Source organism: Oncorhynchus gorbuscha, linkage group LG17 (genome assembly GCF_021184085.1).
Source record: "Oncorhynchus gorbuscha isolate QuinsamMale2020 ecotype Even-year linkage group LG17, OgorEven_v1.0, whole genome shotgun sequence".
Taxonomy (NCBI): domain Eukaryota; kingdom Metazoa; phylum Chordata; class Actinopteri; order Salmoniformes; family Salmonidae; genus Oncorhynchus; species Oncorhynchus gorbuscha.
Window position 1 is genome coordinate 17,256,353 of NC_060189.1, and position 23,676 is coordinate 17,280,028.

The window sequence follows — 23,676 nt, forward strand, 5'->3', positions numbered from 1 at the left end:
AGGCAGGGGGTAGCTGAGCTGGAGGTGGCGGAGGTGGCGGAGTTGGAGGGGTGGAGGGATGCGGTGGTGGAGGGGGAGATGGTGGAGGAGGCAGTGGGGTAGCTGAGCTGGAGGTGGAGGGGTGGAGGGGTGTAGGGATGCGGTGGTGGAGGGGGAGATGGTGGAGGAGGCAGTGGGGTAGCTGAGCTGGAGGTGGTGGAGGTGGAGGGGTGTAGGGATGCGGTGGTGGAGGGGGAGATGGTGGAGCAGGCAGTGGGGTAGCTGAGCTGGAGGTGGCGGAGGTGGAGGGGTGTAGGGATGCGGTGGTGGAGGGGGAGATGGTGGAGGAGGCAGGGGTGGATGGGGTAGAGGTGGAGAGGAGGGGGGAGGCTACTTGATCACATCACCCTGTTCTCTACTCTTTTATCGGGCCAGCCCCCATTCCCCCCCACTGCCCGTCTCTCTCTCTCTCTCTCTCTCTCTCTCTCTCTCTCTCTCTCTCTCTCTCTCTCTCTCTCTCTCTCTCTCTCTCTCTCTCTCACATCTCCTACTTCTCTCCCCTTCCCTCTCCCTCTTTCGTTTTTCCTCTCCCTCTTTTCCTAACAATACACGTTTCCCTCTCTCCCCCTCTCACTCTGCCAGGATTCTAGGTGCAATGTTCCTGTGTCGCCCCACCACTACCTGGCTTCATTCCAATGCTTTAAGTGAGTGCTATCTGTCAAGGCATGAATAATACAGCCCCAAGGCTGGTGGAAGGCTGGCAGAATCCAAATGAGCTATACATCAGGAAGAAAGCAGTCGACTTTAGCTCCAGAACACGCTCCCACCAAGACAGGCAATTACTCATCCCCAACTGCAGCCATGGCAATCACTATCACTATCACAACCCCTGCACCCCTACACCCCACCACTACCACCCCAAAATGAGCTCCTCATCACCACCACCCCACCACCCCACCCCAAAGCCATCATACATATACATATATACAGTACCAGTCAACATTTTGGACACACCTACTCATTGAAGGGTTTTTCTACATTGTATAATAATAGTGTAGACATCAAAACTATGAATCATGGGATCTACATGAATATATGGGATCATCTAGTAACCAAAAAAGTGTTAAACAAATACAAATATATTTTAGATTTTAGATACTTCAAAGTAGCCACCCTACTCACATACTTGGTATTCTCTCAACTAGCTAAATGAGGTAGTCACCTGGAATGCTTTTCCAATCGTCTTGAAGGACCGCCCACATAAAATGAGCACTTATTGGCTGATTTTCCTTCACTCTGCAGTCCAATTGGGTTGAGGTCGGGTGATTGTGGAGGCCAAGACATCTGATGCAGCACTCCATAACTCTCCTTCTTTGTCAAATAGCCAGGAGGTGAGTTACATTTACATTACATTTAAGTCATTTAGCAGACGCTCTTATCGAGTTTCGGGTCACTGTCCTGTTGAAAACAAATGATAGTCCCACTAAGCACAAACCAGATGGGAAGGTGTATCGCTGCAGAATGCTGTGGTAGCCATGCTGGTTAAGTGTCCCTTGAATTCTAAATAAATCACAGACATTGTCACCAGCAAAGCACCCCCACACCATCACACCTCCTCCTCCATGCTTCATGGTGGGAACCACACATGCGGATATCATCTGTTCACATCTCACAAAGACACAAATTTGGACTCATCAGACCAAAGGACAGATTTCCACCGGTCTAGTGTCCATTGCTAGTGTTTCTTGGCCCAAGCAAGTCTCTTCTTATTATTGATGTCCTTAAGTAGTGGTTTCTTTGCAGCAATTTGATCACGAAGGCTGTATTGCTATGCAGGGTAGCCTAGTGGTTAGAGCGTTGGACTCCTAACCGGAAGTTTGCAAGTTCAAATCCCACGAGCTGACAAGGTACAAATCTGTCGTTCTGCCCCTGAACAGGCAGTTAACCCACTGTTCCTAGGTCTTCATTGAAAATAATAATTTTTTCTTAACTGATTTGCCTAGTTAAATAAAGGTAAAATAAAATAAAAAAATTCATGCAGTCTCCTCTGAACAGTTGATGTTGAGATGTGTCTGTAACTTGAACTCCGTGGAGCATTTATTAGGGCTGCAATTTCTGAGGCTGGTAACTCTAATGAACGGATCCTCTCCAGCAGAGGTAACTCTGGGTCTTCCTTTCCTGTGGCGGTCCTCATGAGCGCCAGTTACATCATAGCGCTTGATTGTTTTTGAAACCGCACTTGAAGAAAATTAGAAGACAAGCATCCCAGAGTCTCCGCCTCTTTGCCCTTGACGTTGAGAGTGTTGTTTTGTGGGTATTATTTAATGAAGCTGCCAGTTGAAGACTTGTGAGGCATCTGTTTCACAAACTAAACACTCTAATGTACTTGTCCTCTTGCACAGTTGTGTACCAGGGCCTCCCACTCCTCTTTCTATTCTGGCTAGAGCCAGTTTGCGCTGTTCTGTGACGGGAGTAGTACGTTGTATGAGATCGTCAGTTTCTTGGCAATTTATTGCATGGAATAGCATTCATTTCTCCGAACAAGAATAGACTCATGAGTTTCAGATGAAAGTTATTTGATTTTAGCCATTTTGAGCCTTTTGAACCCACAAATGCTGATGCTTCAGATACTGGACTAGCCTAAAGAAGGTCAGTTTTATTGCTTCTTTAACCAGGACAACTGTGCTAACGTAATTGCAAAAGGGTTTTCTATTAATCAATTAGCCTTTTCAAATGATAAACTTGGATTAGCTAACACAACATGCAATTGCAACACAGGAGTGATGGTTGGAGATAATGGGCCTCTGTACGCCTATGTAGATATTCCGTTAAAAATCAGCCGTTTCCAGCTACAATAGTCATTTACAACATTTACAATGTCTACACTGTATTTCTGATCAAATTGATGTTATTTTAATGGACAAAAAAATAGCTTTTCTTTCAAAAACAAGGATATTTCTAAGTGACCCCAAACTTTTGAACGGTAGTGTTATATGTGTGTGTGTATATATACAGTTTACATGTATACACTGAACAATGCAACATGTAAAGTTTTATGCACAAAAAGCACATTTCTCTCTCTCACATTTCTGTTTCCATCCCTGTTTGTGAGCATTTCTCCTTCGCCAAGATCATCCTTCCTTCACTAAAAGGTATTTTAAAAATAAATGAATAGATAAATACCTTATTTACATAAGTATTCAGACACTTTGTTATGTGATTCGAAATTGAGCTCGGGTGCATCCTGTTTCTATTGATCGTCCTTGAGATGTTTCTACAACTTGATTGGAGTCCACCTGTGGTAAATTCAATTGATTGGACATGATTTGGAAAAGCACACACCTGTCTATATGAGGTCCCACAGTTTACAGTGCATGTCAGAGCAACAACCAAGCCATGAGGTTGAAGGAATTGTCCGTAGAGCTCTGAGACAGGATTTTGCAGAGAGTTAGATCTGGGGAAGGGTTACAAAAAATGTCTGCAGCATTGAAGATCCCCAAGAACACAGTGGCTTCCGTTATTCTTAAAGGGAAGAAGTTTGGAACCACCAAGACTCTTCCTAGAGCTGGCCGCCCGTTCAAACTGAGCAATCGGGGGAGAAGGGCCTTGGTCCGGCAGGTGACCAAGAACCTGCAGCACTCCACCAATCAGGCCTTTATGGTAGAGTGGCCAGAAGGAAGCCACTCCTCAGTAAAAGCACATGACAGCCTGCTTGGAGTTTGCTAAAAGGCACCTAAAGACTCTCAGACCATGAGAAACAAGATTCTCTGGTCTGATGAAACCAAGATTGAACTCTTTGGCCTGAATGCCAAGCGTCACGTCTGAAGGAATCCTGGCACTATCTCCACGGTGAAGCATGATGGTGGCAGCTGTGGGGATGTTTTTCAGCGGTAGGGACTGTGAGACTAGTCAGGATCGAGTTAAAGATGAACTAAGCAAAGTACAGATTGATCCTTGATGAAAACCTGCTCCAGAGCACTGAGGACCTCAGACTTCACCTTCTAACAGGACAACGACCCTAAGCACGCAGCCAAGACAACACAGGAGTGGCTTCGGAACAACTCTTTGAATGTTCTTGAGTGGCACATCCGGAGCCCGGACTTGAACCCGATCAAACATCTCTGAAGAGACCTGAAAATAGCTGTGCAGCAATACTCCCCATCCAACCTGACAGAGGTTGAGAGGATCTGCAGAGAAGATTGGGAGAAACTCCCCAAATAAAGGTGTGCCAAGCTTGTAACGTCATACCAAAGAAGACTCAAGGCTGTAGTTGTTGCCAAAGATGCTTCAACAAAGTTCTGAGTAAAGGGTCTCAATACTTATGTAAATGTAATAGTTCAGTTGTTATTATACATACATTTGCGAAAATGTAAAAAAATAGATTTTTGCTTTGTCATCATTTATAAAATAAGCCTGTAACCTAACAACATGTGGAAAAAGGCAAGGGGTATGAATACTTTTTATTTATGGGGTGGGAACCCTGCGCTAGGTAACGTCTCCAAGGTAGTAATAGTCACGAAGGGCTTTAGGGAGTGAACAGTGTTTCAGTATGCACTGTGCATCTTCATATCCTGCTTTCCAAATATGGAGGATGGTTTTGTAGGGTGTGGGATAATGAGGGACAGTTAGAGATGATCTACAGATGTAGGATCTTAATTTGATCACTCTTTTGTTTCTGATAATTGTTCTGCATCCCAGAACTTTGTGATTTACATAAATTCTATGAAACCCACAATAACACACAGTTAAATCAACAGTATTGCACTTTTCACGTAGCCTACTTTTGGCCAGCTAATGCCTTACCACTGATCAAGTAACATTATGGAAATCATGTTTGAATCCTGTTGCTTCCGGATTCTTTTTCTGTGACAATATAGGTCAAATTAAGATCCTAAATCTGTTACAGTGTCTTATTAACAAATAATAACACCAGTCATTTGCTTGTTACCTCGGCTGCCATCAATTATTCACAATTCACAGATTTACTCATCATTCATTTATTGAGCATCTTGTGCGGCCCAGAAACTAGTTCCCTCTTTGTGTGTGTGTGTGTGTGTGTGTGTGTGTGTGTGTGTGTGTGTGTGTGTGTGTGTGTGTGTGTGTGTGTGTGTGTGTGTGTGTGTGTGTGTGTGTGTGTGTGTGTGTGTGTGTGTGTGTGTGTGTGTGTGTGTGTGTGTGTGTATGTTTGTGTGTGCGTGTGTGTGCGTGCGTGTGTGTGTGCACGTATGTGTGTGCACGTATATGTGTGTGTGTGTGTGTGTGTGTGTGTGTGTGTGTGTGTGTGTGTGTGTGTGTGTGTGTGTGTGTGTGTGTGTGTGTGTGTGTGTGTGTGTGTGTGTGTGTGTGTGTGTGTGTGTGTGTGTGTGTGTGTGTGTGTGTGTGTGTGTGTGTGTGTGTGTGTGCGTGTGTGTAGGTAGGTACGTGTGTGTAGGTAAGTGTGCGTATACATGTGTGTGTGCTATCTCCGAGGACTGAATATGGCTTATTTCTGTTGAATAAAATATAATAATTTCAAGCCTTGCTGACATTTGTATATCAAATCAAATCAAATGTTATTTGTCACAAGCACCGTATACAACAGGTGACCTTACGGTGAAACGCTTACTTACAAGCCCTTAACTAACCATGCACTTTTAAGGAAATACCCCCAAACAAGTAAGAGACAAGAATTACAAATAATTAAAGAGCAGCAGTAAATAATAATAGCGTGGCTATATACAGGGGGTGCCAGTACAGAGTCAATATGCGGGGGCACCGGAGTCGAGGTAATTGAGGTAATTTGCACATTTAGGAGTTATTAAAGTGACTATGAATAGATAATAACGGAGAGTAGCAGCAACGTGGGGGGGGGGGGGGGGAGCAATGCAAATAGTCTGGGTGGCCATTTGATTAGCTGTTCAGGAGTCATATGGCTTGGGGGTAGAATCTGTTTAGAAGCCTCTTGGACCTAGATTTGGCGATCCGGTAATGCTTGCCGTGCAGTCGCAGAGAGAACAGTCTATGACTAGAGTGGCTGGTATATTTGACCATTTTTAGGGCCTTCCTCTTACACCACCTGGTATAGAGGTCCAGGATAGCAGGAAGCTTGGCCTCGGTGATGCACTGGGCCGTATGTACTGCTCTTTGTACTGCTTTTAGTCGGAGGCTGTAGGCAATGTATAGCATTCTCAGTTATGTGTTCCTTTTGTCCAGGTGTGAAAGGAGAGTGTGGAGTGTAATAGAGGTGGCATCATCTGTGGATCTGTTGGTGCGGTATGCAAATTGGAGTGGGTCTAGACTTTCTGGGATAATGGTGTTGATGTGAGCCATGACCAGCCTTTCAAAGCATTTGATGGCTACAGACGTGAGTGCTACGGGTATGTAGTCATTTAGACAGATTACCTTAGTGTTCTTGAGCACAGAGACAATGGTGGTCTGCTTGAAACATGTTGGTATTACAAACTCAGACAGGGAGAGGTTGAACATGTCAGTGAAGACACTTGCTAGTTATACAGTACACGTCCTGGTAATCCGTCTGGCTCTGAGGGCTTATGGATGTTGACCTGTTTAAATGTCTTACTCACATCGGCTGCAGAGAGCGTGATTATACAGTCGTCCGGAACAGCTGATGCTCTCATGCATGTTTCAGTGTTACTTGCATCGAAGCGAGCATAAAAGTTATTTAGCTCATCTGGTAGGCTCGTGTCACTGGGCAGCTCTCGGCTGTGTTTCCCTGTGTAGCCTGTAATAGTTTGCAAGCCCTGCCACATCAGACGAGCATCGGAGCCGGTTTAGTACGATTCGATCTTAGTCCTATATTGATGCTTTGCCTGTTTGATGGTTCGTCTGAGGGAGTAGCAGGATTTCTTATAAGCTTCCGGGTTAGTGTCCCGCTTCTTGAATGTGGCAGCTCTACCCTTTAGCTGACTGTGAATGTTACATGTAATCCATGGCTTCTGGTTGGGGTATGTACTTACAGTCACTTTGGGGATGATGTCGTCGATGCACTTATTAATGAAGCCAGTGACTGATGTGGTGTACTCCTCAATGCCATCGGAGGAATCCCAGAACATATTCCAGTCTGTGCTCGCAAAACAGTCCTGTAACTTGATCGAGTCACTGTTGCTTCCTGCTTTAATTTTAGCTTGTAAGCAGAAATCAGAAGGACAGAATTATGGTCATATTTGCCAAATGAAGGATGAGGGAGAGCTTTGTATGCTTCTCTGTGTGTGGAGTAAAGGTGGTCTAGAGTTTATTTCCCTCTGGTTGCACGTTTAACCTACTTAATGAGGTAAAACTGATTTAAGTTTCCCTGCATCAAAGTCCCTGGCAACTAGGAGCACCACCTCTGGATGAGAATTTTCATGTTTGTTTATGACGGTATACAGCTCATTGAGTGCGGTTTTAGTGCCAGCCTCAGCTACGAAAAATACAGATGAAAACTCTCTCGGTAGATAGTGTGGTATACAGATTATCATGAGATACTCGACCTCAGGCGAGCAAAACCTTGAGACTTCCTTAGATATCGTGCATCAGCTGTTGTTTACCAATGTTCATAGGCCCCCGCCCCGTGTCCTACCAGAGGCTGTTCTATCTTGCCGATAGAGTGTAGAACCCGCCCAGCTGTATGTTATTAATGGCATTGTTCAGCCACGACTCGGTGAAACATAAGATATTACAGTTTTTAATGTTCCGTTGGTAGGAAATACGTGCTTTCAGTTCGTCCCATTTATTTTTCAGCGATTGAATGTTAGCTAGCAGAACGGAGGGCAAAGGCAGATTAGCCACTCGTCGCCTGATCCTCACAAGGCACCCTGATCTCTTACCGCTAAATCTCAGTTTCCTTCCCCAACGAATGACGGGGATGAGGGCCTGTTCAGGATTTTGGAGTACAGTGCCTTGCGAAAGTATTCGGCCCCCTTGAACTTTGCGACCTTTTGCCACATTTCAGGCTTCAAACATAAAGATATAAAACTGTATTTTTTTGTGAAGAATCAACAACAAGTGGTACACAATCATGAAGTGGAACGACATTTATTGGATATTTCAAACTTTTTTAACAAATCAAAAACTGAAAAATTGGGCGTGCAAAATTATTCAGCCCCCTTAAGTTAATACTTTGTAGCGCCACCTTTTGCTGCGAATAGAGCTGTAAGTCGCTTGGGGTATGTCTCTATCAGTTTTGCACATCGAGAGACTGAAATTTTTTCCCATTCCTCCTTGCGAAACAGCTCGAGCTCAGTGAGGTTGGATGGAGAGCATTTGTGAACAGCAGTTTTCAGTTCTTTCCACAGATTCTCGATTGGATTCAGGTCTGGACTTTGACTTGGCCATTCTAACACCTGGATATTTTTATTTTTGAACCATTCCATTGTAGATTTTGCTTTATGTTTTGGATCATTGTCTTGTTGGAACACAAATCTCCGTCCCAGTCTCAGGTCTTTTGCAGACTCCATCAGGGTTTCTTCCAGAATGGTCCTGTATTTGGCTCCATCCATCTTCCCATCAATTTTAACCATCTTCCCTGTCCCTGCTGAAGAAAAGCAGGCCCAAACCATGATGCTGCCACCACCATGTTTGACAGTGGGGATGGTGTGTTCAGGGTGATGAGCTGTGTTGCTTTTACGCCAAACATAACGTTTTGCATTGTTGCCAAAAAGTTACATTTTGGTTTCATCTGACCAGAGCACCTTCTTCCACATGTTTGGTGTGTCTCCCAGGTGGCTTGTGGCAAACTTTAAACGACACTTTTTATGGATATCTTTAAGAAATGGCTTTCTTCTTGCCACTCTTCCATAAAGGCCAGATTTGTGCAATATACGACTGATTGTTGTCCTATGGACAGAGTCTCCCACCTCAGCTGTAGATCTCTGCAGTTCATCCAGAGTGATCATGGGCCTCTTGGCTGCATCTCTGATCAGTCTTCTCCTTGTCTGAGCTGAAAGTTTAGAGGGACGGCCAGGTCTTGGTAGATTTGCAGTGGTCTGATACTCCTTCCATTTCAATATTTTCGCTTGCACAGTGCTCCTTGGGATGTTTAAAGCTTGGGAAATCTTTTTGTATCCAAATCCGGCTTTAAACTTCTTCACAACAGTATCTCGGACCTGCCTGGTGTGTTCCTTGTTCTTCATGATGCTCTCTGCGCTTTTAACGGACCTCTGAGACTATCACAGTGCAGGTGCATTTATACGGAGACTTGATTACACACAGGTGGATTGTATTTATCATCATTAGTCATTTAGGTCAACATTGGATCATTCAGAGATCCTCACTGAACTTCTGGAGAGAGTTTGCTGCACTGAAAGTAAAGGGGCTGAATAATTTTGCACGCCCAATTTTTCAGTTTTTAATTTGTTAAAAAAGTTTGAAATATCCAATAAATGTCGTTCCACTTCATGATTGTGTCCCACTTGTTGTTGATTCTTCACAAAAAAATACAGTTTTATATCTTTATGTTTGAAGCCTGAAATGTGGCAAAAGGTCGCAAAGTTCAAGGGGTCCGAATACTTTCGCAAGGCACTGTATATCCTTCCCATCTGACTCATTAAAGAAAAACTGTAAGTCCATTTCGAGGTGAGTAATCACTGTTCTGATGTCCAGAAGCTCTTTTCGGTCATAAGAGACAGTAGCAGCAACACTATGTAGCAGCAAAAGAAGTTACGAACAATGCAAAGGAACAAACAAAATAGCACGGTTGGTTAAGAGCCAATAAAACAGCAGCCATCCCCTCAGGCGCCATCTTCCCTGGCCACATGTATCTTTCTATGCGTGGGAATACTTTGGAACTGATTTACTCATTTAAAATCACTAGGAGCTGATTTGCTGGCGGTTTCTTCACAGATAATTAATGTGTGATGAATTGCCCCCCAAAATTCAATGCATGCTTTCAGAGAAAAATAAACTGTAACTAACATGTGTTTTTTTTTACAAAACAGGAGGAAAAATACATTTTTTTTTTTTTTTAGCAGTTAAGGGACTTTCATCAAATCCCTGTATGCCATGTTAACAGCATCAGCTATTAATGCTTTTTTTTATGTCCAACAATAATTTTCTGGTGTTTTCAGAAAACTTGGGGGGCAAAATAAAATCACCCATGGGCCTTCAGTTAGGTAACCCAGGTGTATAGCCTGTGAGGTGTCACAGAGTGGGGACGCTTGTGGCCAGTCACACAGCCATTACACTCTCCTTCCACTCACTAATTGGGCTTTATAGCTTCTCCTTCCTTCACCCCTTTTTAGAGGGGCTGAAAAACAGCCTGGGCTGAACTGAGAGCATTTATCTGACTTAATGACTCCACAGGGACCTGAAACAGGTTTACAGATCATCTCTCCATCCCCTCTCTCCTATCAGAGTGAAGGAGTAGGTATGAGAAGCAGATTGTTAGAAGATGTTCAGTTACATGGGTTATACTGGTACCCTGGCTGCTCCAGCATAGAGAAACAGTGGTGTGAAATCAGCACCATGTCGATTGTATTTCAGCCATGATGTCCTTGCTGATGAAATTGTTGGGTTTGAGTGGCTACTCAGGGAGGTTTGCTGCTCCAGACTGTGAAGAAGGCTATGTGTGTGCATGTGTGTCTTGGTAGAGACACACAGTTCTAGCCACTCTCCTCTCATGTGAAGGGTCTGAGCTGTGGGATCTCTCTCACTCTAGGGCTCTCTCGCCTGTTATTAGAGGCTCTCCGAATCAGAGAGGCAGACAGGCACTCGATGCACTCACTCGCGTGAGTGTGCACGCGCACGTGTGTGTGTGTGTTTGCGTGTGCGTGTGTGTGTGTGCGTGTGTGTGTGTGTGTGTGTGCGTGTGTGTGCGTGCGTGTTTGTGTGTGTTTGTGTGTGTTTGTGTGTGTTTGTGTGTGCGTGTGTGTGCGTGTGCGCGTGCGTGTGCGTGTGCGTGTGTGTGTGTGTGTGTGTGTGTGTGTGTGTGTGTGTGTGTGTGTGTGTGTGTGTGTGTGTGTGTGTGTGTGTGTGTGTGTGTGTGTGTGTGTGTGTGTGTGTGTGTGTGTGTGTGTGTGTGTGTTTGCATCTGCAAGTGTATGGAATGTTTTTTTGTCTTTCTGTTTATTACTAGGTGTGTGCAGAGGTGATTAAATTGACAGTATTTTCAGAAATGTTCTACATACAGTGAGGTGGGAAGTTTACATACACTTAGGTTGGAGTCATTAAAACTCGTTTTTCAACCACTTCACAAATGTCTTGTTAGCAAACCATAGTTTTGGAAAGTCAGTTTGGACATCTAATTTTTCCAACAATTGTTTACAGACAGATTATTTCACTTATAATTCACTGTATCATAATTCCAGTGGGTCAGAAGTTTACATACACTAAGTTGACTGTGCCTTTAAACAGCTTGGAAAATTCCAGAAAATGATGTCATGGCTTTAGAAACCTCTGATAGGCTAAATGACATCATTTGAGTCAATTGGAGGTGTACCTGTAGATGTATTTCAAGGTCTACCTTCAAACTCAGTGCCTCTTTGCTTGACATCATGGGAAAGTAAAAAGAAATCAGCCAAGTCCTCAGAAAGAAAATTGCAGACCTCCACAAGTCTGGTTCATCCTTGGGAGCAATTTCCAAACGCCTGAAGGTACCATGTTGATCTGTACAAACAAATAGTACGCAAGTATAAACACCATGGGACCATGCAGCCGTCATGCCACTCAGGAAGGAGTCGCATTCAGTCTCCTAGAGACGGACGTTCTTTGGTGCGCAAATCAATCCCAGAACAACAGCAAAGGACATTTTGAAGATGCTGGAGGAAACAGGTACAAAAGTATCTATATCCACAGTAAAACGAGTCCTATATCGACATTATCTGAAAAGCCGCTCAGCAAGGAAGAAGCCACTGCTCCAAAACCGCCACAAAAAAGCCAGACAACGGTTTGCAACTATACTTGGGGACAAAGATCATACTTTTTGGAGAAATGTCCTCTGGTCTGATGAAACAAAAATAGAACTGTTTGGCCATAATGAACATTGTTATGTTTGGAAGAAAAAGGGAGAGGCTTGCAAGCAAGAATACACACACCAAGAACACCATCTTGACCGTGATGCACGGGGGTGGTAGCATCATGTTGTGGGGGTGCTTTGCTGCAGGAGGGACTGGTGCACTTCACAAAATAGATTGCATCATGAGGAAAGAAAATGATGTGGATGTATTGAAGCAACATCTCAAGACATCAGTCAGGAAATTAAGGCTTGGTCGCAAATGGGTCTTCCAAATGGACAATGACCCCAAGCATACTTCCAAAGTTGTGGCAAAATGGCTTAAGGACAACAAAGTCAAGGTATTGGAGTGGCCATCACAAAGCCCTGACCTTAATCCCATAGAAAAGCGTGTGCGAGCAAGGAGGCCTACAAACCTGACTCAGTTACACCAGCTCTGTCAGGAGGAATGGGCCTAAATTCACCCAACTTATTGTGTGAAGCTTGTGGAAGGCTAGTTAAACAATTTCAAGGCAATGCTACCAAATACTAATTGAGTGTATGTAAACTTCTGACCCATTGGGAATGTGATGAAATAAATAAATGCTGAAATAAATTATTCTCTCTTCCATTATTCTGACAATTCACATTCTTAAAATAAAGTGGTGATCCTAACTGACCTAAATCAGGGAGTTTTATCAGGAATTGTCAGGAATTGTGAAAAACTGAGTTTAAATGTATTTGGCTAAGGTGCATGTAAACTTCCGACTTCAGCAGTATGTGTATTAGTGAATGATTGGTTATGATTGATTGGTAAAAACAACATGATAAAATGCTTACACTGTATGATTAGGACTCTCTGTATCTCATGGTTTCATGCTGACTCTCATCTGCATGAAAGCTGTGTGTGTGTGTGTGTGTGTGTGTGTGTGTGTGTGTGTGTGTGTGTGTGTGTGTGTGTGTGTGTGTGTGTGTGTGTGTGTGTGTGTGTGTGTGTGTGTGTGTGTGTGTGTGTGTGTGTGTGTGTGTGTGTGTGTGTGTGTGTGTGTGTGTGTGTGTGTGTGTGTGTGTGTGTGTGTGTGCGTGTGTGTGTGTTACTCATGCTCACATCATCTCTGTGCTCTGTGGACCCACGCGGTTCAACCACTGCTTCTCGTCTCACATCCATTCTTTATTCATTATCCCTCCCTCCCTCCCTCCGAGTTAGAGGTCCTTCCTAATGTGTAATTTAGCTGCCACTGCTCTGTATTTCCAGCCGTGTCCCAGAAGGGCGTGTCCACCCCCGACACCATAGACACTATCTGTCACTCAACCTTCCAGCCATTAAATGGGTTCAAAGCGAGAGTCATTATTAAGTATGGCCTGAGTGGGCGGGATCTACTGCCCTGCCCTGATGCTTTGGCAGGTTCATGCCATGAAAACTACTGCCGGTTTCTTCACATATAATTAATGCGTGATGAATTGCCCCCAAAAATCCAATGCATGCTCTCAGAGAAAAATAAACTGTAACTAACATTAGTTTTTTATACAAAATAGGAGGAAGAATACCATTTTCATTTTTTTTTTAGCATCTAAGGGACTTTCATCAAATCCCTGGATGCCATGTTAACAGCATCAGCTATTAATGCTTTGTCTAAAAGAACGTTGTCTAGTGATGTTTAGTCACACTAAGAGTGAGCCACACCAGGCATGAGAAAATCCTGCTGTATTTCTGTTGTCTTAATTACACCAGCCAGGCAATAATCTATCAGTGTTGAGACATGATGAGAGTTGACAAATCTAAAAACGGCTGGCCAAACTATCCTGCCATGGACCTGTTGATATTGCCATCCAACATTCCCACCCCATTACCCTCTAACCAAAGATACGTCTGTTGGAATGACATTATTACACTTGGTCAGCTCCATGAATAAACTCCTGACCCTGCAGTTATATAACATAGAGACCCATTGAAGCCCAGTCATTTTGTATAAACAGGCTACAGACAGACAGAGACCGTGGTTTACTGGGACTGCATGGAACCATCTGCCAGGGTGTGTGAACAGTCTTATATTATGGCATTTCTGAGTCTGCAGCACGCATTCAAAGGCTGTGTGAATTGCTGTGAGCGTAACAAGAGGAGAGAGGATATCGCTGGCACGCCTGTGCAGAGAGCGGAGAAAGGGACTAATTAACATATTAATGATCCCACCTTCTTAGAGCTTCTGTCGGATAGTCAGAACACTTTGATAAGAATGCAAATGAGTGCGGCACCATCTGAAGGAGAAATTAGCTGCCGGAGATTGACGAACGTGAGAGAGAATGGGAGAAAGGGAGAGGGGATAAGAGTGGGGGAGACGGGGGACAGAGAGAGAGAAGAGAAAAAGAGGAGAGTGAGGGAGAAGGAAGATGGAGAGTAAGGAAGATGGGCGGAGAGCGAGATAAGGGGAGAGAGAGAGAGAGAGAGAGAGAGAGAGAGAGAGAGAGAGAGAGAGAGAGAGAGAGAGAGAGAGAGAGAGAGAGAGAGAGAGAGAGAGAGAGAGAGAGAGAGAGAGAGTTTGAGCAAGGCAGTCTTAGCCAGGTGTGCTGATGGATTGAGCCTTCCTTGTTTGATTTATTTATCTTGAATTATCCGTTGAGCAAAGCACTGGCTGGTGGGATAGACACGTCACAATGAGAGGAGGAGTCTGTCTTTTCTTTGTTTGTGAGAGAGAGAGAAAGAAAGAGAAAGAGAGAGAGAAAAGAGAGATGGAAAAATCCCGCACGGCTATGTTGCGTTCTCCATACTCCACCGCCTCTCTCTCTCACTCTCTCTGTGCTGATATAAAGATCAATATGGTACAGATTGCTGCTGTCTATCAACTATACAGTGACTTCCAAGATGGCTGCCAGGCCTAAGCCAGTGGGTTGCCAGCCTCTGGGGTGGTTTGAGTAATGAACCCATCCATACAAGGGCAAGTAATTATAACATACGGATTCCTCTCTTTCACACACAATTGAAAGCCTGGCACGTGACCAGTGTGGGAGATTTCTCTGGGAAATCTTAGTGTGTGTGTGTGTGTGTGTGTGTGTGTGTGTGTGTGTGTGTGTGTGTGTGTGTGTGTGTGTGTGTGTGTGTGTGTGTGTGTGTGTGTGTGTGTGTGTGTGTGTGTGTGTGTGTGTGTGTGTGTGTGTGTGTGTGTGTGTGTGTGTGTGTGTGTGTGTGTGTGTGTGTGTGTGTGTGTGTGTGTGTGTGTGTGTGTGTGTGTGACTTGCGAATAGTTAAGTTGGGGATTCACTGACACGGTCATCACATTCCACAATGATGTTGAATAATTAAAATGTTTCATTAACTGGATCATTTCCTGCATGGACATGCTTTAGCTCTGACACCGACGATTAAAGCTTGCTCTAAAACAACGGCGCTCTCATTTCACTAACCAGAAGACAGAGGAAACCTGTGTTTCAACATGGACGGAGTTAGAAGAGGTAGCTAGTAAATAAAGTTCAAAAGAACAGTACGCACATCCAAAACTGTCCACATGTGCAGGGAACAACAATTCCCCAGGGAAAGCTGATAAATACACACCAACATAATACTGCATAGTTTTATCAGGCTTAACTAAGGTTTACACCTTCCTCAATTGTTTTGAACATTTCAGCCGAAGAGGAGAGAACTACTCTGCCTGTATTTAATAAGCTAGAAATGCACATTTAGTCTAACAAACCTTCTGTTGACGTGATCATTCTGATGGAGTCTGTGGTAATATCCTATTGATCCATAAGCATAGTGTTTGTCATGATACGGTACCAACGTAGGACAACCACAAGCTAGTTAGCATACATTGGTGGTCACCAAAACACCAAAACACGCAGATTTAAAAAAAACATTACTTAACATTTTTATATTAACCTTATAAAAACAGTTCTGTAGGAATTACATTTGTTCAGTAGGCCTAATACATTTTTCACAGCATATTGGCTATATGCCTTGCATAGTCAATAATGTTATTCTCAGACCATATTATTTTTCAAAAATCAAACTTTGATAACAAAATAGATCAGCATAAATGTAAATAATTAGCAATTTGCTTTAATATTTTACTTAACTGATACATCTGGCAGTGGAGGTTCCTCCTCAGAGGAAGGGGAGGACCATCCTCGTCAGTGAATTTCATTTAAAAAAGTCATATAGTGAAATTCAAAAAGTTATCCTTTTTAGATAAAACTATTTCAAATATATTCACGTTACCAAATAATTGATTAAAACACACAGTTTTGCAATGAAGGTCAACATTAGCTTCCACAGCATTCTGTAGGATAACACCATGGTATAGCCGGAGGACAGCTAGTTTCCATCCTCCTCTGGGTACATTGACTTCAATACAAAACCTAGGAGGCTCATGGTTCTTACCCCCTTCCATACACTTACACAGTAATTATGACAACTTCCGCGACATCTTCAAATCCATCAGAGCTCTTGCAGCATGAACTGACATAGTGTCCACACAATCATATTATCAGAGAATGAATCTAGTAATGAAAGCATAAACTACAGCTAGCTAGCTCTGCAGTGCATAAAATATGGTGAGTAGTTGACTCAAAGAGAGAGAAAGACAATAGTTAAAATTAATTTCTTCAGAAATGAGTGAGAAACAAGAGAGAGCTGGCTATATTTCGTTGTATTTTTAAAAAAAAAACGTTCACTTACTTAGCTAGCGAATGCAGCTAGCTAGTTTAGCCCACTAAAACACCCGGCCCAAACAAAGAGGGATGCTAAGTTAGCTTGCTGGCTATAGCTATCCAACATTGGATCTCTTCCAATGCTGTTTGTATGTGGCTATAATGAAAGTGAACTGTGTTTGCGTGTGGTTGAAAAATGTTTCTTAAACGGAAGCAAACGGAATGAAATGGGGATAAACATACTTGAAGTTGTCCAATAGAAACTTGCGTTTGCAACTGTTGGACTAATGATTACACCCTAGATCAGTTACATATATGCACCTAGGTTTTATTTTATTCATAGGCTAGGTTTTAGCTCCCTCATGATGGGTATAGGGAAAATGTTAGTATCATGTAGTAGCCTCAACCTATCGTTGTTACATTGAGCTGGGTGAATGGAATATGAATGACAGTCATCCAATATGCTGTAATAGAAATAAGGCCAAGCTCACAATTTTTTCTTATCGTCTTCCTTCATCTTAAACGGCACCTACCGCCACTAATCTGGTGGTCATGCTTCCAAGACAACTGGGCACTCTGAAAAAAAAACTAGGTAAAATACGTTTCTGACTTGGAATTCTGAGTTGGATGACCACTCAAATTTGTTTTCCAGTCGGATATCATTTTTTTCCTAGTTGTCTTGAACGCACTGAAGTCAGAGATTTCCAAGTTCCCAGTTGTTTTGAACACGGCATTAGTCTCACGGGAGGTAGATTACAGCAGAAGGTCAGCCTCTCACGGTCCCTGCTCTCTCCTTTCCTCTGGTGAGACTGACCAGAGAGAGAGGACACCGTCTTCCACCTGATGGCCAAACTCGAGTTGCACCTCATCACATCATCTGTTAAACAGTGCTGAATAATAACTTAAACATGAACTCACTCATAGAAACAGCAGCTCTTCACTGTATTCTTTGACAGACTGGCTCTGGTCATGGTTTTTTAAATGATGAAATCTCATGTAGGCTCCTATTAAACTTTGCTGTGGCCAGGGTCGTGGGAGCTGTAGGCACAGTGATTTGAGTTATCCGATTGGCCAGCGCAGTGGGCGCACTCGATTTAGCCACAGAGCTACCTGTCCGCTGAGTAGGCGGAGTTTGTCTTTTCAGACAAATTAAATGGTCCAAAATGGGAACACTTTGCCTGCCAGGTGTGCAGGGCTTCTGAATCAGGTGCACCTACCGCCTACAGCACAACACGAATAAAGAGCGCCAGCCTTTATCTTTGGATTTTCTACAGAAATGTGTGGTTATCGTCTAGGAATGTCTTAAAGATTGACCAGTCCAACTCAATCGACCGGTAGGTGACCACTGCCATACATGTATACATAAAAGTATGACAACCACAAGCTAGTTATAGTAGCATACTGTACATGTATACATAAACATATGACAACCACGAGCTAGTTACAGTAGCATACTGTACATGTATACATAAAAGTATGACAACCACGAGCTAGTTACAGTAGCATACTGTACATGTATACATAAAAGTATGACAACCACGAGCTAGTTACAATAGCATACTGTACATGTATACATACAAGTATGACAACCACAAGCTAGTTACAGTAGCATACTGTACATGTATACATAAACATATTCATAGGAAAGTCACAGCCTTCATCTGAAATGGGGGGATTCTACCAAGCCATAATTAGTAGAAGCCCAAAGCTTCCAGTTATGCAAGGCAGCAGCCCACTCCTTGTCCGAATGGGGAAATGGGATTAGTTCACAATGATCCTGTTATTTTTAGAACAAAGGAGAAGAAATAGAACACAGGCATGTATTTTAAAGAGGAGAGAGAGAGATCCTTCCATTTTCAGTGCCTGTTTATAAGGAGATTTATGGAGAGCTTATACAATATAAAACATGATTAGCATATCCCACTGTAAATATGCAAATAACAAAGGGATGAGACTAAATATTTGTGCTTTAACCTGTCCATCAAACAGAGCTGTGAAAATGACCATAGTAGGCTATCAGAATTTGTTTCAATGAAGGATATTCCAGTTGTATTTTTTGGAAAATCATTAGTGAAAAGTGGAGAAAATGGTTAATCCATAGCTGAAATAGGATAAAAGGGAGACCGCTTTACCTTCGATGTCTTGCATATTTGCCGCTGACGTGTCCACTGCCATCACAGCCTTCTGTAGGACAGCTGAGAAGACACAAAAACACCCACTGAGTACGCACACAACTCACCATTCTCCACCCTTCTCTTTTTCCATCACTGAGTACGCACACAACTCACCGTTCTCCACCCTTCTCTTTTTCCATCAATGAGTTTGCATACAACTCACCGTTCTCCACCCTTCTCTTTTTCCATCACTGAGTATGCACACAACTCACCGTTCTCCACCCTTCTCTTTTTCCATCACTGAGTATGCACACAACTCACCGTTCTTCACCCTTCTCTTTTTCCATCACTGAGTATGCACACAACTCACCGTTCTCCACCCTTCTCTTTTTCCATCACTGAGTACGCACACAACTCACCGTTCTCCACCCTTCTCTTTTTCCATCACTGAGTACGCACACAACTCACCGTTCTCCACCCTTCTCTTTTTCCATCAATGAGTTTGCACACAACTCACCATTCTCCACCCTTCTCTTTTTCCATCAATGAGTTTGCACACAACTCACCATTCTCCACCCTTCTCTTTTTCCATCAATGAGTTTGCACACAACTCACCATTCTCCACCCTTCTCTTTTTCCATCAATGAGTTTGCACACAACTCACCGTTCTCCACCCTTCTCTTTTTTCATCAATGAGTTTGCACACAACTCACCGTTCTCCACCCTTCTCTTTTCCATCACTGAGTATGCACACAACTCACCATTCTCCACCCTTCTCTTTTTCCATCACTGAGTATGCACACAACTCACCGTTCTCCACCCTTCTCTTTTCCATCACTGAGTATGCACACAACTCACCATTCTCCACCCTTCTCTTTTTCCATCACTGAGTATGCACACAACTCACCGTTCTCCACCCTTCTCTTTTTCCATCAATGAGTTTGCACACAACTCACCGTTCTCCACCCTTCTCTTTTTCCATCAATGAGTTTGCACACAACTCACCGTTCTCCACCCTTCTCTTTTTCCATCAATGAGTTTGCACACAACTCACCGTTCTCCACCCTTCTCTTTTTCCATCAATGAGTTTGCACACAACTCACCGTTCTCCACCCTTCTCTTTTTCCATCTATCGATCTACACATATTGAGTTCAATTTCTGTTTTCTACTTTTCACACTTGGATTTTATTGGATTTTGCTCCCCTTTGCAATCATATCATCTCTCTAACTTTACTATAGAAACAATGCACTCCTATTTTACTCCAACACTACATGTACAGTAGAGCCCTCTTATGGTACTTCACACTTCAGTCTGATCTTACTGCTTCACCTACAGATGTAGGATCTTCATTTGAGCCAGTTTGCTACAGCAGGAACATAATCCAGCAGCAACAGGATATGTGAACTAATATGTGGATTATAATTTATGGAATTATTTTCTAGGGCAAATCAAGATGGACATTTTAAAATGGAAATTACAAAGTTTAGAAGCCTTAATACACTGCAAGTGTGCATTTCCTGCTGGGCAGCATGGGAGAAAACCCTTTACAATATCACAGTGGCATATCTAGTATCTAGTATCTAGAGAGAGAGAGAGAGAGAGAGAGAGAGAGAGAGAGAGAGAGAGAGAGAGAGAGAGATTTTTTTTAAAGAGAGAGAGAGAGAGATTTTAAAAAAGAGAGGGAGAGATTTAAAAAGAGAGAGAGAGAGAGAGAGAGAGAGAGAGATTTTTTTTAAAGAGAGAGAGAGAGAGAGATTTTTTTAAAGAGAGAGAGAGAGATTTTAAAAAAGAGAGAGATAGATTTTTTTTTTAAAGAGAGAGAGAGAGAGAGAGAGAGAGAGAGAGAGAGAGAGAGAGAGAGAGAGAGAGAGAGAGAGGTATAGATGGCTATACTGTATAGAGAGCTATACTGTAGGTGGCCAGGTGGGATATTCTTTATTGATATAGGTGGGCCCAGAATGTTATCTCTGAAGAAACCTTCTCCTAGCCTGTGAAGGACAAAATAATCTCCAAGGATAAAAGTAAGTAGAGGACATCTGAGAGTACTATATCAAAAACATGGGTATAGGCCTATATACTCTACACTCTTAGAAAAAGGGTTCCAAAACAATTATTCTGATGTCCCCATAGGATAACCATTTTTGGATCCAGGTAGTACCCTTTTGGGTTCCATTTATAACCCTCTGTGGAAGGGGCTCTTTCTGGAACCAAAAAGGGTTCTTCAAAAGGTTCTCCTATCGGGACAGCCAACGAATCCTTTGAGGTTAAAGATAGCACATTTTTTCGAAGAGTGTGTGCTGTATATATGAGATTATGAATATGATGCTGTTCTGAAATTCTCCTCTTATAAAAGTATATTTGAACCAGGTTTAAACGGCCAAATACAAGACGTACACAAGACAACTCTTAGTGGATAACTGAACACCAAAGTAGGGTTGTCCATCGATACAGGGAGATTCAGGGAGATACAGGGAGATTCAGGGAGATTCAGGGAGATCCATCAATTGGTTTCATGGTGTAGCACATGCCATTTAATCAACTTAGCAGAGAGTGGGACAACACATTGCAAGGGTCAATTCAGGATCATCTTACAGCCACTGTATTGACAGGATTTAACATTTGAACAGCCAGGATAAAGATTGCAGTTATAGTGGTTCTAAATAAGTTAGATTTGCTCATTATTTACTGTTGATAGGGTTTGTTAGAATAGATAGAAAAATAGAGAGAAATTAGATACGAGACAGAAAAGAGGAGAGATAGAGAAAGAGTCATTATGACAGAGACGTGAGTGACATGGGAGTGACTAAGGGAGAGAAAGAAAGAGATGAGAAGAAAAGAGAGAAAGCAGAAGCAAGAGGCATGCTGAGTAAATGGCATCGCTCCTGTCTGAAGAGGTGATTTTAGTGCTCATCTCTCACTACACACTGAGAGCCTGGGAGTGCTCCACATCCATTATCAGCCCTAGTGGCCTTCCATCTCTCAGCCTCTCCCCCACTCTCTCTCTCTCTCTTTCCCTCCCTATCTCTCCCTCTTTCACTCACACACAAGGGGGAAGCCGGAAAGGCAGGTGAACAGAAATACTGACCTGAACAGCTCTGGTATCGCTGGTTCCACAGGCACTGAGAAATACAGGCAGAGAGGGATGGGAGAGAGGGATGGGGAGAGAGGGATGGGGAGAGAGGGATCGGCAGAGAGAGAGGAGAGAGGGATGGGAGAGAGGGATAGGAGGGAGGGATGGGCAAAGAGAGAGGGGAGAGAGAGGGGAGAGAGAGGGGAGAGAGGGATGGCAGAGAGGGAAGAGAGGGATGGGAGAGAGGGATGGAAGAGAGAGGGGAGAGAGAGAGATGGGAGAGAGGGATCGGCAGAGAGAAAGGGGAAAGAGGGATGGAAGAGAGGGATAAGCAGAGAGAGGGGAGAGAGAGAGATGGGAGAGAGGGATAAGCAGAGAGAGGGGAGAGAGAGAGATGGGAGAGAGGGATAAGCAGAGAGAGGGGAGAGAGGGAAGGGAGAAAGAGATTGGCAGAGAGAGGGGAGAGAGAGAGATGGGAGAGAGAGAGGAGAGAGAGAGGGGAGAGAGATGGGAGAGAGGGATGGAGAGAAAATAAAGAGAGTGAGGGGAAGCGAAAGGAAAAGAGTGATCACTATATCATAAAATCATGCTTTCATCAGGGTTAAAAACAATAAATTCAATGTAGGTAGGCACAATAACATGATATATTAGGCTGGATAGACTGTCTGGATAATGTCTGGTATTGGAGGGCTGGTGAGGTGAGAGACAGTGGGAGGAGAAGAGCTGAGTACTGAGAAGTATAGTTTGGAATGTGTGATAAGAGAGCTGTGTGTGTGTATGTGTGCGTGTGTGTGTATGTGTGTGTGCGTGTGTGCGTGTGCGTGTGCGTGTGCGTGTGCGTGTGCGTGTGTGTGTGTGCGTGTGTGTGTGTGTGTGCGTGTGCGTGTGCGTGTGCGTGTGTGCGTGTGCGTGTGTGTGTGTGTGTGCGTGTGTGCGTGTGTGTGTGTTGGGGTAAGGTCCCCCTGAGTAGCACCCTCAGTGAGTTGAGGAGAGTGCAGACGCACCTCGGATACCTTTAGAGCGTGTTCGATGGCGCTTCTCATCTGCATCGACCTCCATCTGCAAAGGAGATACAAACAGACAGTCAGAGATAGAAGCGCTACCAGGTGCCAAGAGAAGACTGGCTTTGTGGGCCTGGCTCCTGGATTTGTCTGTCTGTCACTCTCTCTTAGGAACACACACAACGATTCATCGAGAGAGTAATTGCCTGATGTCAAACTTGACTGTTTTAGACACTGTGAAATGACATTTATTTAAAGGATTTCGAAAAGTAGACTTTGCCAGGTGCTGATGTCACCCAAACGTTTGCTTCATGGTGCTTTGGAAGATGTACTGGGAATAGAAATGCATGATTGCATTGGTTCTTCTTGTGGTCCATATTTGTGTATGGATTATGATGTTCCATAGTTCCCCAACACCCCAACACAGTCACGCTTCTCCATTAAAGTGCACTTGTACTACTCTCTGCATAAAGGTGTCATCTTAGCTTTATGCCACTTGGCACATTGCTCAAACAAAGTGAAATGAATACAGCCAGGTCACCTGTGATACAAGTCAGTATTCGACGTCCATCCATGGCTGAGGACGTCGGGAGATGATGTGGAAACCGACCACTCAGGGCAACACGCCACTAAGGGCAACTGTTACCTTCAAGTAGGTTTGGGATTTGCCAGGGCGTTGGGGATGGGGATGGTAGATGGGTGTAAGCATCTGCCTCTGTCCCTGATTAGCCAGACATCTGATTCCAAAGCTTGCAATTTCAAATCGAGCGATAGAAAGTTGTTTATGAGATTTTTGTTTTAAGCCTATCCCAAACCTGAACCCTTATCTTAATCATTCAGGGTTAATGCCAAACTTAAGATTCCGGGGTTAATGCCTAAACTTAAGATTCTGGGGTTAATGCCTAAACTTAAGATTCTGGGGTTAATGCCTAAACTTAAGATTCTGGGGTTAATGCCTAACTTA

The 23,676-nt window shown here is 43.5% G+C and overlaps 1 protein-coding gene across 3 annotated transcripts in view; it reads right to left on the minus strand.

Moving 5' to 3' along the window:
• Positions 1-23,676, minus strand: part of LOC124001193 (myelin transcription factor 1-like protein) — a 152,439-nt gene that overhangs the window by 61,436 nt on the left and 67,327 nt on the right. For all 3 annotated transcript variants that reach the window (XM_046307803.1, XM_046307804.1, XM_046307802.1), the window contains exons 3-5: positions 22,716-22,770; positions 21,727-21,760; positions 18,658-18,720 (exon numbers count right to left, since the gene is read on the minus strand). In XM_046307803.1, the coding sequence (XP_046163759.1) occupies positions 18,658-18,720; positions 21,727-21,760; positions 22,716-22,770 (152 nt within the window). The remainder of the gene's footprint in view (positions 1-18,657; positions 18,721-21,726; positions 21,761-22,715; positions 22,771-23,676) is intronic.